At 38.8% G+C, this 13,929-nt stretch overlaps 1 protein-coding gene across 4 annotated transcripts in view; it reads left to right on the top strand.

Moving 5' to 3' along the window:
* adam22 (ADAM metallopeptidase domain 22) overlaps positions 1-13,929 on the top strand; it is a 337,659-nt gene that overhangs the window by 269,316 nt on the left and 54,414 nt on the right. For all 4 annotated transcript variants that reach the window (XM_059972204.1, XM_059972203.1, XM_059972205.1 and 1 more), the window contains exons 18-22: positions 1,154-1,234; positions 2,091-2,141; positions 3,441-3,504; positions 5,047-5,152; positions 10,170-10,289. In XM_059972204.1, the coding sequence (XP_059828187.1) occupies positions 1,154-1,234; positions 2,091-2,141; positions 3,441-3,504; positions 5,047-5,152; positions 10,170-10,289 (422 nt within the window). The remainder of the gene's footprint in view (positions 1-1,153; positions 1,235-2,090; positions 2,142-3,440; positions 3,505-5,046; positions 5,153-10,169; positions 10,290-13,929) is intronic.

Below are 13,929 nucleotides of genomic sequence, written 5' to 3'. Positions count from 1 at the left end.
CATTGTTTTCTTAGCCTCTCATATACTGTGCAGTGTGAACCTCATTATTTGCTATATCTTGTATTCAAGTAATTTCAACATATTCCTTTAATAGTCATTCAATGTAGACTGATTTGTTCAAAATATATCCTGATTCAAACATTTCCACTAAGATTATTTTAAAACACTTTCATGTTGAACTGCATACTATTTATAAATTACAAACACACCCCACGGAATGGATTCACATACTTTAAAAATTAACAATTAGGGCTGGCTACTGACCTGTGCTAAATTATTCAATCTAAACTGGACAACAAAGCTGGCCTCGGTGCCTGACAGTTCTACAACTGAAAAAAAACCAGCCCAGATCTTGTATTTGATTGCTGATTAGAATATGGATAGGAGCTGAGCTATTTGCCATGGCAACAGGAGTCATTGAAATGTTTCTGCACAATCCTATGGAAAAGCAGGTAAAGAGCTCTGGAACAAGAAGTTACAAAAACAGTAACCTGTTTTGGTGTAAAAACATTAAATACATTGATTGAATGCATAGTCCTATCAGTAGGGATGGCACACCAAGTGGGTTGAAACGATAGGGTCAGCAGAGTTGGGGCTATAGGGATGATAGCCAAATGAAATGAATTTAATAAGGAAACCACCTGCATGTGGTTCCTAGTCTTAGGCAGGAACCTGCTCAAGCTTGTTTCTTTCTCCCAATGACACAAACTCTTCAGAAAAATGTGACCTAATTTCCTGGGCAGTGGTCCCAATGAGTAGTTGGGAAATCAAATATGATTTATATTTGGTCGTTCCCCAATTGATCTGGAAATCATCGCAATCCAATTCCACGCTGGAAGTAGCCCGTTTTCATAGGTGGAGTGCCGAGGAACGAAGTGCAACATTTCTCAGCCATATTGTTTTTAAATCTTCAGGGTTTTGTCTCAAAGCAATGAGTGCTCTTGATATGAAGGAATTTCTATTTATATCTAGTTGATTGTGGTTATTCATACTCTTGCCCTCTCCTTGAACTCCACTTAATATTCAAGCTGATTTTGTAAGTGGAAAAGATGTAGTTTAGAAACTCATTTTGGTGCATTTTCCATTTTCTGTAAGATGCCAGGATCTTGTCTGATCAAAATTCAAATATTGACATTTGTTTTTGACTTTGCAGTTTGAAAGAAGTGGATTTATGTGTCGTGAAGCAGTAAATGATTGTGACATTCCTGAAACTTGCTCTGGAAATTCTAGTGAGGTGATTTCTTTAAGCTTGTTAAGTACTGAAACTATATTGTAAAAAAAATTAAGTTGTTCAAACCTAACTATATAATTTAATTGTATGAAGATTATTTGATTGTTAGTGTCCCTTAAGATAGTAACCAAATTTGTTAATGATTCTGTCCTAACATCAATTGAACTTTTCATCAATTATGTGCTTTGGTACTGGGAACTGGTCCCAAAAGCCACATAACAGCATAAATCAATCAAACCAGCACAAGATTTTTTTTCTCTTGAAAGAAATCTTTATTCTAATTCATCAACCTGAAGTAAGGGATTAGTCTATTCTATTGGTGTAAGACCATGAGATTTTCATTACAATGAACAGTGGAGATATTTTTGACTTTTTATTTTAATGGCTTTAAAATAGATTACAATAATGTTTATTGAAAATATTTATATGCTTCACTCCATAATTAGGGCCTCACTTCAAGTGTCTTCTTTAGATTTAAATAAAGACTTCATAGCCTTCTGTGATGAATCCTTGCTGAACCAACATTGCTGGCTTAATGTACCCACCTATGAGGTTCTGGTCTGCTCATACTATGTGCAGTAGTTATCGTCTCGAGCATAACTGACCCTACAGTCTAATCATTCCCTGGATGACACCTTTTGATTGATAATTTATTTCTGTTCTTTAGCATTGCTACAGGAAGTCAATTAAGAGTGCTTAATAAAAATTTACAGTAATTCAATGGGTTAAATCTGCATGTAATGTATAGGCACCCAGATCACATGCTATGCAATGTTATACCTAATACAATTAATTATTCTGTATAGAATACCCATGAAAGTATTATCTGATTACACTAACAATTTCAATTTTTCCCAAGTGTCCACCAAATGTACATAAACTAGATGGCTACATCTGTGACAACGATCAGGTGAGTAAGAAAAGCAAAATTCTGTCTTTGATGAAGGTTGGAAATAAAGAACATAAGATGTTGCAAATGCTCAGCAGATCAGACGGTATCTGGGAAGCAAAACAAAACTCACCTAAGATTCTAGGTCAATGAAAAATCACTTAACGTGAAATGTTGGATCAGATGCTGTTGCAGGAAGCCGCTCTCACCTCCATCACAACCGATGATCAACAAGTGATCAAGCGTATCTGGTGCAGATTCAGAGAACCTACCCTACCAGGGGCTCTACCAATGTACTGAAGGAACCCACTTCCAATACTTCCCTGAAGCTTTCACAGTTTGCAAAGGCTCGCTACCAGCTTTTCAGGCTATCAGAATCTCCAGTGTTTTTGAATGCCTCTGACATTCAAAAGAATTAGTAAAGTGACACAAGTTAAAATTATTCAAAGAAATAGCTAAACCGGACGTCAATAAAAATCTGAAATAAAGTGAGTACCTTGCCCTTTACTTTTTTCTTTAGAGCCCTCCAATCCAGTTGCGATCAGTGGGGTCTGAAGGTCCCGAACAACGTCACACAAGGGCTGTGAGCCAGCTCTCCACAATAAGTCATGGTAGAACTTGACAAGATCCATGGGGAATCTAACAGCAAAGCACCTTGATAAATGTAGTGGCTCTGTTACTAAATGTGTCTCGATTTCCACGTTTCACTAAAAATGTGTACAAGACCTGAACTTGCTGGCACGTAAGCAGATAAATGCTGCTGTTACCATTTGAAACCTCTGGCATTTAATAGAAAACTGTTTCCTCCTCCTTAGGTAGTCACTAAAGTAGCCAAAATTATGAAGTACCTGAACAAAATAATGAGGAAGGAAGTTCCCGTTAGCCAAGAGGGCAAAAGTTTATGGGTCTTATTGCGGGTTATGGGGTGGGAATACATAGATCTAAATAATGGTCAGAAGGATTAGAAGGAAGTTGAGGATTTTTTTCCAGCCACTCAAAGGTAGAGGTCTAGAATTCACAACCTGAAAGATGGTAGAGGAGATACCCCTATTTTCATGTTTGATCAGCACCTGGAAGTGGTCCTGAAAACCTCTGAACTACTGGGTAGGGAGCAAGTGATGTTAGGTGAGATTAGGCTTTTTAACTGGCTCAAGCAAGAGGGGCCTTCTGTGCCATAAAGTTCTTGTGAGCTTCTAAGATCCTGCTTTATCTGCTGAAAAATTTCAACATTTCATTCTTTTCATAGCAGATTTGTAGCAGAGTTTGTGATTTTCTTTGGTGAAACAGATGGCTCTGTAAAGTCTTTGTTTGTACTTACAGGGACGCTGTTATGGAGGGAGGTGCAAAACTAGGGAGCGGCAGTGCAAATATGTGTGGGGAGAAAGTAAGTTGAATGAATAAATTGTAAGGAAATAAAACATATTTTAATTGATTTCTATATTCATATTTTATTTTACATAGTTTTTAAATGATTATTGCGTGGGAATATACATTTTCTTCATAAAAATGTACTTTTGGAGCCCCTTCTGAGTTCAGATCCTTCTCCCATTGAATGTTCCTGACAACTACGTATTGACTTCCTTGCATTAAATCAGCCATGTTGTAATTGGAATCAGTTAGCTTCATCAGAACTTCAGATAAGTAAAGTTCCTTCTGGTTTTAGGTGGGGTCTGTCCTTCCTGTTGTTCATAAGAGTTGATTGCAATTCAAGATAATTAGATAATCATGTATCATGATCGAGGTATTTAAAATTTTGAGAGGGATAGATAGAGTTGACGTGAATAGGCTGTTTCCATTGAGAGTAGGGGAGATTCAAATGAGAGGACATGATTTGAGAGTTAGGGGGCAGAAGTTTAAGGGAAACACGAGGGGGTATTTCTTTACTCAGAGAGTGATAGCTGTGTGGAATGAGCTTCCTGTAGACGAAGTAGACAGTTCAGTTGTGTCATTTAAGGTAAAATTGGATAGGTATATGGACAGATAAGGAGTGGAGGGTTATGGGCTGAGTGCGGGTAGGTGGGACTAGGTGAGATTAAGAGTTCGGCACGGACTAGGAGGGCCGAGATGGCCTGTTTCCGTGCTGTGATTGTTATATGGTTATAAGCCACCTGGGCTTACAGGCATAACTCTGCTGGAACATTTTGATGGTATCCAGCATATCGGCCTGTTATTTTTGGCCAGTGAGCTAATTGAAAGAATTAAATATATGGCTTCAAATTAACGGCAGGGCACATGCTGACATAAACTTCCAAGCATACCCGCTGGGAACCTCTGTAGGTGTGGGGCAAGGGAGTGTTCTGGTTTGCAGTCAGATGGTGAGCATCCACACCACTAGGGCCACATCTAGAGTTCTTTGAAATTCTAAAGTAGTTTGCTGAGAAAGGGGCATTCTCAGTTTCCCCACATCCCCTGAAAACATTAGAGAACCTTATAAAGTTTCCAATTTTCCTTTATTAAACCAGGCCACGATAATGTTTAAAATCTTAACTATTTATCAGTTGAAGGTCTCCTAATCTGCCCGGGAATACCATTGCCAAATCCCGTAAAATGCCTGTACTTCTGAATCAGATTGCTTGGGAACCAGCCCCTTGTAATAGTCAACAATATGGGATGAATGACTGCAGTCCCCAGACGACCATGAAGAAAGCCTTGAGAGAAGGCTTTGTTTAGACTGGACGCTGTCAGTGTGTATGCATTATCTGGCTAGTTATTGATTCATAAACCAGTTTCTTGTGGTTCCTCTGACTGCCTTCATAGATTTTCAATCATTCAGCAAACATCTGTTGCAAAGCTGTCGTGCAAATAGGTCGTTTTACAATCTGTAATTCTTCTCTGACATTCTTCCCATGACAGACTGATAGCTTTATTTATGATCTGAAGCAAATTTATTTAATTTGTCAGAAACTAACAAGTATCTTCTTTTTAGAAGCAAGAGCTGCAGACCAATTATGTTACGAGAAACTTAACATTGAAGGAACAGAGAAAGGAAATTGTGGCAAAGACAAAGGCACATGGATTCAATGCAGTAAACAGTAAACAAACATTTCATTAATACTATTATAGGCATTTAAAATGAGCTGCTTGTTGGCTGTCTTTTCTCTGGACCTATTGCACAAAGGTACTCTTATTGCACAATGTCATTGCACAAAAAAGCATTCTTCTCCATAGACATGGCCAATGTCACATATATCATGTTGATGCTTGATAATCAAGCATCTTACGAAAGAATCGATAGCAATTTTAAGTTTTAACATTTAATCAAATTGTACAGAAGAAAAGTACTGCAGGTGCTGGTCATGTGAAATACAACAGGAAGTTGAAAGGCTTATCAGCCTGAAAATAACACTATTTTTCTCGCTAGGGGTAGTGCCTGAACAGCTGAATAGTCCCAACATGTTCTGTTTTTATTACAGTCTTAAAGAATTTGGTGTTGTGCATAATACCCACAAAATGCTAGAAAACATAAATTTCTCTGAAATTTATTTTCCATTCTATTTAAATGTTTAGATTAAGCATTTTCATTAAGGTGATAGACAAATAAATCTTTTGCAATAAAATCTTTACATCTGTACCTCCCTTACGACTCCTCACAGCTAAGGGCGAAATTAGTTTCCACCTATGGTGTATCAGTCTCTCATTAACAGTCTTGGGCCTCCTTTGTTTAATAGGAAACAGCTGAGCATAGATAGTTACTGCTAACACAAAGCTCCAGCCCAGGCAACAACCTTATTAAGGCACCCTCTCTAGTGCTGTCACGTCCTTCATGTAGAGTGGAGACATGCTGCAAGTACAACATGAACATCACAAGTCTCTTTAAAGTGCTGCAAAGTTTTGGAGACAGTCAAAGCAAATTTATTTGGTATTATGTAAATACCTTAACAAAACTGAGATTTGCAACTTGTTGAACGTTGCTTTACTCAATATATAAAGTACGTTGAACACTAGAACCGACTTTGTAAAAAATTATTATGTAACAGCGAGGGGCTGGTGGCATAACATAATGCTTTACAGTGCCAGGAACCCGGGTTCATTTCCCACTGCTGTCTGGAAGCAGTCGGTGTACTCTCTCCCCGTAACCACATGGGTTTCCTCCCGTAATTCAAAGATATACGAGTTAATAGGTTAATCGGTTACATGGGAGTAACTGGGTCACGTGGGTTCATTGGGCTGGAAGGGTCTGTTAGTTACTGTGCTATATCTTATGTAAGAATACTTACTTATTTGAGATTTATCCTAGCTGTTATGAGCTGTGCTATAAAAAGACGTTCAAAGTAAATTTATTATCAAAGTACATATGTGCCACCATATGAGCATGCTCAGTAAATAAATATAGAATAATAACCAACTTGTGCATTCAACCAGTGTGCAAAAGAGCACAAACTGTTCAAGTACAAAAAGAAAGAAATAATAATAACACTAAATTAGTAAGCAATAAGTATTGAGAACATGAGATGTAGAGTCCTTGAAAGTAAGTCCAAAGGTTGTGGGAACATTTCAATGATGGAGCAGGTGAAGTTGAGTGGAGTTATTCCCTCTGGTTCAAGAACCTGATGGTTGAGGGGTGATAACTGCTCTGAGTCCAGAGGGTCCTGTACCTTCTTCCTGATGACAGCAATGAGAAGAAAGCATGGCCTGGGTGGTGGGGGTCCTGCTTTCCTGCAACAACAGTTTGTGTAGATGTGCTCACTGGTGGGAAGGGCTTTACCTGTGATGGAATGGGCTGTATTCCTATTTTTTGTAGGATTTTCTGTTCAAGGGCTTTGGTGTTTCCATACCAGGCTACAATGCAGCCAGTCAACATGCTCTCTACTACATATCTATAGAAGTTTGTCGAAGTTTTAGATGTCATGCCAAACTTTCACTAACTCCTAAGGAAGTAGAAGTGCTGCCATGCTTTCTTCATAATTGCAGTTACATGCTGGGCCCAGGACAGGTCCTCTGAAATAATAACACTGAGAAATTTAGATTTGCTGACCCTCTCCATCTCTGATCCTCCGATGAGAGCTGCCTCATGATCTTCTGGTTTCCTCATCCTGAAATCAATATCCAGCTCCCTGATCTTGTTGAGAGGTTGTTGTTAAGGGCACCACTCAGCCAGATTTTCAGTCTCCCTCCTATATGCCGTTTTGTCACCAGTGGTGTCATCTGCAAACTTGAATATGTCATTTGAGCTGTGCTTAGTCTCACAGTCATAAGTGTAAAATGAGTAGAGCAGAGGACTAAGCACACAACTTTGTGAAGAGATACAGCTAGCAATATGCAGATAAGAAATTCCTACAAGTATATCATGCAGATGCTGGTGATCGATGATGGAAGCTAAGTAATAGATATAGGTCAGGATATGGTGAAGAGTTTTCCTAATCTTCTTTGAAATGGGACCTCATTGCTTTTACGTCTGCCTCTTTGGAGGAGATAGAGCTTCGTAAAGAACATTTTCAAATAGTATTATGTGAAAATAACAGTCTAGGCTTGTGTTCAGTCACTAGAGTGGGGCTGCTGCTTAAGAGGTGAAAAGTTACCTGTATATCAGAGTTAATACTACAGAGAAATTGACTGAAAAGTGTTCTTAAGGTTGTACACTGCTTTGCTGTTCTTTCTCTTTAAATGTCAGTATTTGAGTGTTCTTCAGTTACTATCTGTAGTGTACTTCTGTTAAGACTAAATTTGACTTGTCAGCGATGAATACCTCGGAACACTTGAAAGACTGTCCACCAAACCTCCTCTGCCTTTTTGGGTGTTCAAAGTACTGTAGACGGACAAGAAACCACCACAAGCAGCTGGAGTCATAGAGTACAGCAGCACAGAAATGGCCCTTTGCCCCAGCCTGACCATGCCAACAAGATATCTGTCCAATCAAGTCCCATTTTCTTGCATTTGATCCATATCCCTCTTAACCTTGACTGCCCATGTGCTCATCCAAATGCCTTTTAGATGTTGATTAGGAAGAGTGGATTGAGAAGCATTTAGTGGTCAGATGATGTAAAAAGCAATTGAGAAAGAAAGGTCTGTGCCTGTACAGTAATTTTTGTATCTTCAGACTTACCCTTACATCAGAATCAAAATCATATATATTATCACTGACTTAGATGACACAAAATCTGTTATTTTGCATCAGCATTACAATGCAAAGATATAAATAAGTAAGTTATAAGATAAATAAATAGTGCAACAAAAGGAATAATGAGGCCGTGTTTATGGGTTCATGGACTGTTCAGGAATATGATGGCAGAGGGGAAGAAGCCATTTTGAATCATTGAGTGTGGGGTCTTCATTCTGCTGCACCTCATCCCCCATGGTTGCATGTCCCAAATGATGAGGGTCTTTAAGTGATGGATGCTACCTACTTGAAACACTGCCTCTCGAAGATGTCCTTGGGGTGAGAGGATTTTGCCCACAATGGAGCTGGCTGAGTCTACAGACTTCTACAGCCTCTTGCAATCCTACACCTTGGAGCCTCTATACCAGGCTGTGATACAGTCAATCAGAATGCTCTGCGCCATACTGGTATAGAAATTTGCTAGTCTTTGATGACATACCCAATCTCTTCAAACTCCTAATGAAATAAGGCTGCTGGCATGCTATCTCCATGATATTACATCAATGTGTTGCCCCCCCAGGATATATGTTGAGTGTGAGGCTTTTGTTGTGACTCCACTTATCCAGGTGGTTTCACTTGTTGCCATCTGAAATTCTGCCTGCAACAGTGGTGTTGTCAGCAATTTTGTCGGTAGCGTTTGAGCTGTACCTAGCCACACAGTCACAAACATAGAGAGAGTAGAGGGGTGATGCACCTACGTTGAATATGAGCAAAGAGGAGATGTTAAAGATACACCCTGATTGTAGTCTACCGATAATGAATGTAAGGATAAGATTGCCGAGGCAGGTACAGAAGCCCATGTTTTGAAGCTTGATGATTGGTAGTGAGGGAATTATACAGTTGAGCACCAAATTGTAATCAATAAATGGCAGCCTAACATACACTCAGTGGCCACTTTATTAGGCACACCTGTACACCTTTTTAATGCAAATAACTAATCAGCCAATCATGTGGCAGCAACTCCATGCATAAAAGCATGCAGGTGTGTTCCAGAGGTTCAGTCGTGGTTCAAACCAAACATTAGAATAGGGAAGAAATGTAATCTAGGTGACTTTGACCATGGAATCACCGTTGGTGCCAGGTAGGGTGGTTTGAATACCTCAGAAATGGCTTGATTTTCATGCACAATAGTCTCTAGAGATTACAGAGAATAGTGTAGTAAATAAAGACATCCAGTCAGCAGCGGTTCTGTGGGCAAAAGAGCCTTGATAATGAGAGAGGTCAGAGGATAAAGGCCAGTCTGTTTCAAGTTGACAGGAGGGTGATAGTAACTTTAATAACCACATGTTATCACAATGGTGTGCAGCACTGAACGCACATTGCATCGAGCCTTGAACCTTGGATTGGAGACCATGAACACACTCTCAGTTCCCACTTGAGTAGGTACAAGGGATACCTAATCAAGTGGCCACTGAATGTATGGGTATTTTTACAGTTGCCTGGGTGCACCAAAGTTAGACAATCTCATCAGTTTATTTTAGTACAGCAAGGTTATACATGGGGAATGAGTGAGGTGACTAATTACTATTTCTCAATTTTGCATTGCTTGACCTGAAATATTTTACACTTTAACTTCCCCTTTGACCTTATTATTGAGCTATCTGTGGAAATATTTCCATGAATGCAGCAATGGTTGATTTAGCATAAATTAAATTGTTGCATGGTGCTTTACAAATCAAAACTCATGGGAAGCTTCCCATGCATTTTTGAAAATTTTCATTAAGCTGCTCCTCAGTGGTTTAACTAACTTAAACTGTGAATCATAACGTGGTTTCTTTCAAATTCCAACCCCAATTTATACAAGGTAAATTCATTGTTACTTGTACATAAAATTAAATTTCAAAGGAGGGAAAAACAGAATATAAATATGTAATGATCAGGTTGTTTGAACAATGTGGAAAATGCATTCTGCATCTGGTGCCAGTGTTAATTGTCTGTCTTATCAAATCCAGAGATGTGCTTTGTGGTTACCTGCTGTGTGCTGATACATCCGGTGTGCCACGAGTAGGGGAACTATCAGGTGACATGACGATGACCTCATTCTTGCAGAAGCATAAACACATCAACTGCAGGTAATTTACTATATCTCTGATACACAAACTACAAAACAACCAAATGGAAATGTTTGTGCTTTGTGAGCGAACGCTATAGAGTAACAGCAATGTAGGTTTACATGGAAGTCATTGGGGTTGTCCTGTGAAGATGAACTGAGCCTATAATTATTGCAATTTATATGATCCTTTTACACCTTTGAAATTCCAAGAGGGTTTAACTGGGTAGATACTGAGGAACTGTTTCCCCTAGATGGTCTGTCATTGTGAGCTAAGATATGGCAAATAATTGGAAGGCTGTAATGATGGAATTGTCTATCCTAGGGACAGTGGATTTTCAGTTCACAAATGCATTTCAAGCTGTAGATTAATAGGTTTTAGGATAACAGCTTGAAAATTAACAACATGGATCTTGCAGGGTAGAAAGGGTTGAGGTAAGTTCATAATCAGAATCAGGTTTCTTACTACCAACATATGACATATTTGTTTGAGGCAACAGTAAAGAGAAATTCATTAAAAATACTATGAGTTACAAATAAATGAATAATAAAGATTGCAAAAGAGGTAGTGTACAGGAGATGGTGTACATGGGTTTATAGCTATTTTAATAGTGAGGGTCCTTAATGATGGATGCTTTTATATTCTTATGAATGTCTACCATTTATGATGATGACAGAAATTAATTATCGCAAAAATTATTCAGGCTTCATAATATTCCTTGCTTTGCAATGTTGGATTATGTAATTTGTTATTTTCTTTGCAGTTTAACAATTTATGCCTGCTTGTGTTTTATATACAATAACTAGCTATATACACGTAACTGTTTAGTGTGTTTCCTCATGGTCATAGAGTGTATTTGCATTGTGTCCCTAGTGCTTACAGTTCTGTTGCTTTCTGAAGCTTATTGATACTGCATTACTTGAATAGGGCTATCTGATTGGTTAGCTCTTATCTACAAATTTGAATGGAACGTCTGTTTATCTGAGGTATAAGAAGGGCTGAACATGTTGATTTGCTTTGCCTTTGTCTTTTCCTTCCCTTACTAGAGCTCTGATTAGCCCCATTTCCAATTCTCTTTGTTCTGTTAGCGCTTAATAAAATAATTGTGGTGCAACAAATTTTATGCCTCTTTCTTTACTTCCGAAAGCACCTTGGATCAAAAACATCCGAATCTATTAGCAAATAATGTAACACTGTGGCTACTCATACCACTGGGCTCAGACTTCTGAGGTCTAGCGAGTGGAGAAGTCCCACTTAAAAAAAAATGTTCCAGCTCAGGTTTCCTATCGTCATTGGATACGACAGGAAACCACCATAATCGGGTAAATTTTCCAGCCCACAGCCTTGTACCCAACTGTATATTGTCAACCTTGCACTGTTCCCAACAGCAGAGTTAGATGTCCTAGGAATTCATAAGGAAAGCAGTGGGATTTTCTGGTATATATTTGCAATGTGCATTTGTTGGATCAGTTTCATCCTTTGCATTGTTTTCTTCCTCTTGCATTTTTTTTTGTTGCTGCTGTATTTTCATTCAAAAGAATCGGAAATGGGAGCTTTGAGACTGTTTCACTTGGTGTTACAAAGCCTCTCACAGAATGACCTCCCTTCCCCACAATGTGAACTGTTAATACCTAAAACACTTCTCTTTACCAGTGTTGATGATCAGCCCTCTACTTTGTCATCACCACAATTTCCTTTTAATTTCCTTTTTAATGCTTTGCCTGCACTAAGAGGCTTCTCAGACAGGCTAGGTTCTTCTTCACCTGCAACACAAGTATTAGGTATTGAGCAAGCCCACATGTATTATGATAGTTTAGAGTGATAATACAGCATGGTATCAATGCCAAGGTCAATGCTCTGCCTGTGACTGCAAGAAGCTGCAGAGAGTGATGGACACAGCTCGGTGCATAATGGAAACTACCTTCCCTTCTAAAGACTCCGAGTGTGTGTACACTATTTGTTTTCTCAGCCAAGCAGCCAACATAATCAAAGAAACCACCCACCCAGCATTCTTCCCATTCCCATCAGGCAGAAGATACAAAACTCTGAAATTACATATCACAAGGCTCAAGTACAGCTTCTACCCCATTGCTGTAAGACTATAGAATAATTTCCTAGTGCAGTAAGATGTACCCTTGATCTAACAATCTACCTTATTATGACCTTGCACCTTATTGTGAATCTGTACTGCATTTTCTCCGTAACTGTAACACTTCATTCTGCACTTTGTTATCGTGTTACCTCAATGTACTGTTGTAATGAATTGATCTAAGTTAACAAATTTTACGACACATGCCAGTGATAATAAACCTGATTCTGATTACACGAACGGTATGCAAGACAAGTTTTTCATTGTACCTTCGTACATCTAACAATCATAAACCTACTTGCCAATTGCCCACATTTAACCCATCTCCCACTTAACTCCTCCTATCATGTACTTATCCAAATGACTTTTATTATTTTTATATTGAATCTGCCTCAGCTACATTCTCTGATATTGCATTCTATATGTACATTACCCCTGCATGAAAAAGGTACCCTCGGGCTGCTTTTATATTTACATCTCTCAGCTTAAACCTATGCTCTCTAATTTTGAATTCTCCTTTCCTGGGAGAAAGACTGTGTGCATCTACCCTATCTATAGCCCTCCCTCATGGTTGATAGAGCTGATTTTCCTAAAAAGTAAATTCTCGGCACCCTTGTACCCAACAGCCATTTGGTCTCTTTTTCTCTTTTAATAGACAGGTGATCAGTGCTGACCGCTGTCCCAGGTCAACTTCAGTAAAAAGCTAAATCAGGTGGGGAGTGCACTCATGATGCCTGATATCCTGATCCACCAGAAGCAGCCATGAATGCCTCCTTAATTTCATTCCAGCCATCAGAAATGATGAGTCATTATCAGCTGCCAATTGATTACTGGTTGTATCAGACCTTTACTTATGACTTATTCATTTCATTGCTATAATTTACTTTAATTGCATGCATTGTCAACCTTGATTCAGAAAAGCAATTGCAATCAGGTGATGTTAATTTAACTAAATTTCTATAGAATCTCTTCAATTTCATCTCAGTTCAATTGTTCTATTTTGTTTAGGGACATCAATAAATTTTATTATTTTTCAATTAACAGTTGTGATTCAAGCTTAAACTTTTCTCAGTTTTTGCAAATTGCACATACTAGATAGCACATTTTTTGGCATAAAACCTAAAATGCTTCCATATTCTCCAAGGGTAAAAAATTGGTAGGAAGATATTACTAGCTTCACAACGGTTGCTTATTTGATTTTTAAATTATTCTTTAATTCTGTACACCTCAGACTTTCAGGACAACTCTGAGTTCTGGCACTTGCAGAAATTCTCTAATGACTCTGAGGTGGTTGAGTGTATCAGAGATGGGCAGGAGTCGGAGTACAGAGGACTGGTGGGCAAGCTTGTGGAGTGGTGTGGGAGGAATCAGCTGCTCCTGAATGTGCCAAAACCAGGGAGATGGTGATTGATTTTACGAGCAATAGGACTGTGACGAATCCTGTATGCCCTCTCGGTGAAGAGGTTGTGGTGGTGGAGGAGTGCAAACACTTAGGTGTTCACCTTACAGCAGACTTGACCGGAAAACCAGCACTAAGGCTGTTTATGAGAAGGGGATGAGCAGACTCTGTTT

Source organism: Hypanus sabinus, chromosome 6 (assembly GCF_030144855.1).
Source record: "Hypanus sabinus isolate sHypSab1 chromosome 6, sHypSab1.hap1, whole genome shotgun sequence".
Taxonomy (NCBI): Eukaryota; Metazoa; Chordata; class Chondrichthyes; order Myliobatiformes; family Dasyatidae; genus Hypanus; species Hypanus sabinus.
The sequence above is the reverse complement of the archived record's forward strand: the minus strand, read 5'-3'. Positions and strand labels throughout refer to the sequence as shown.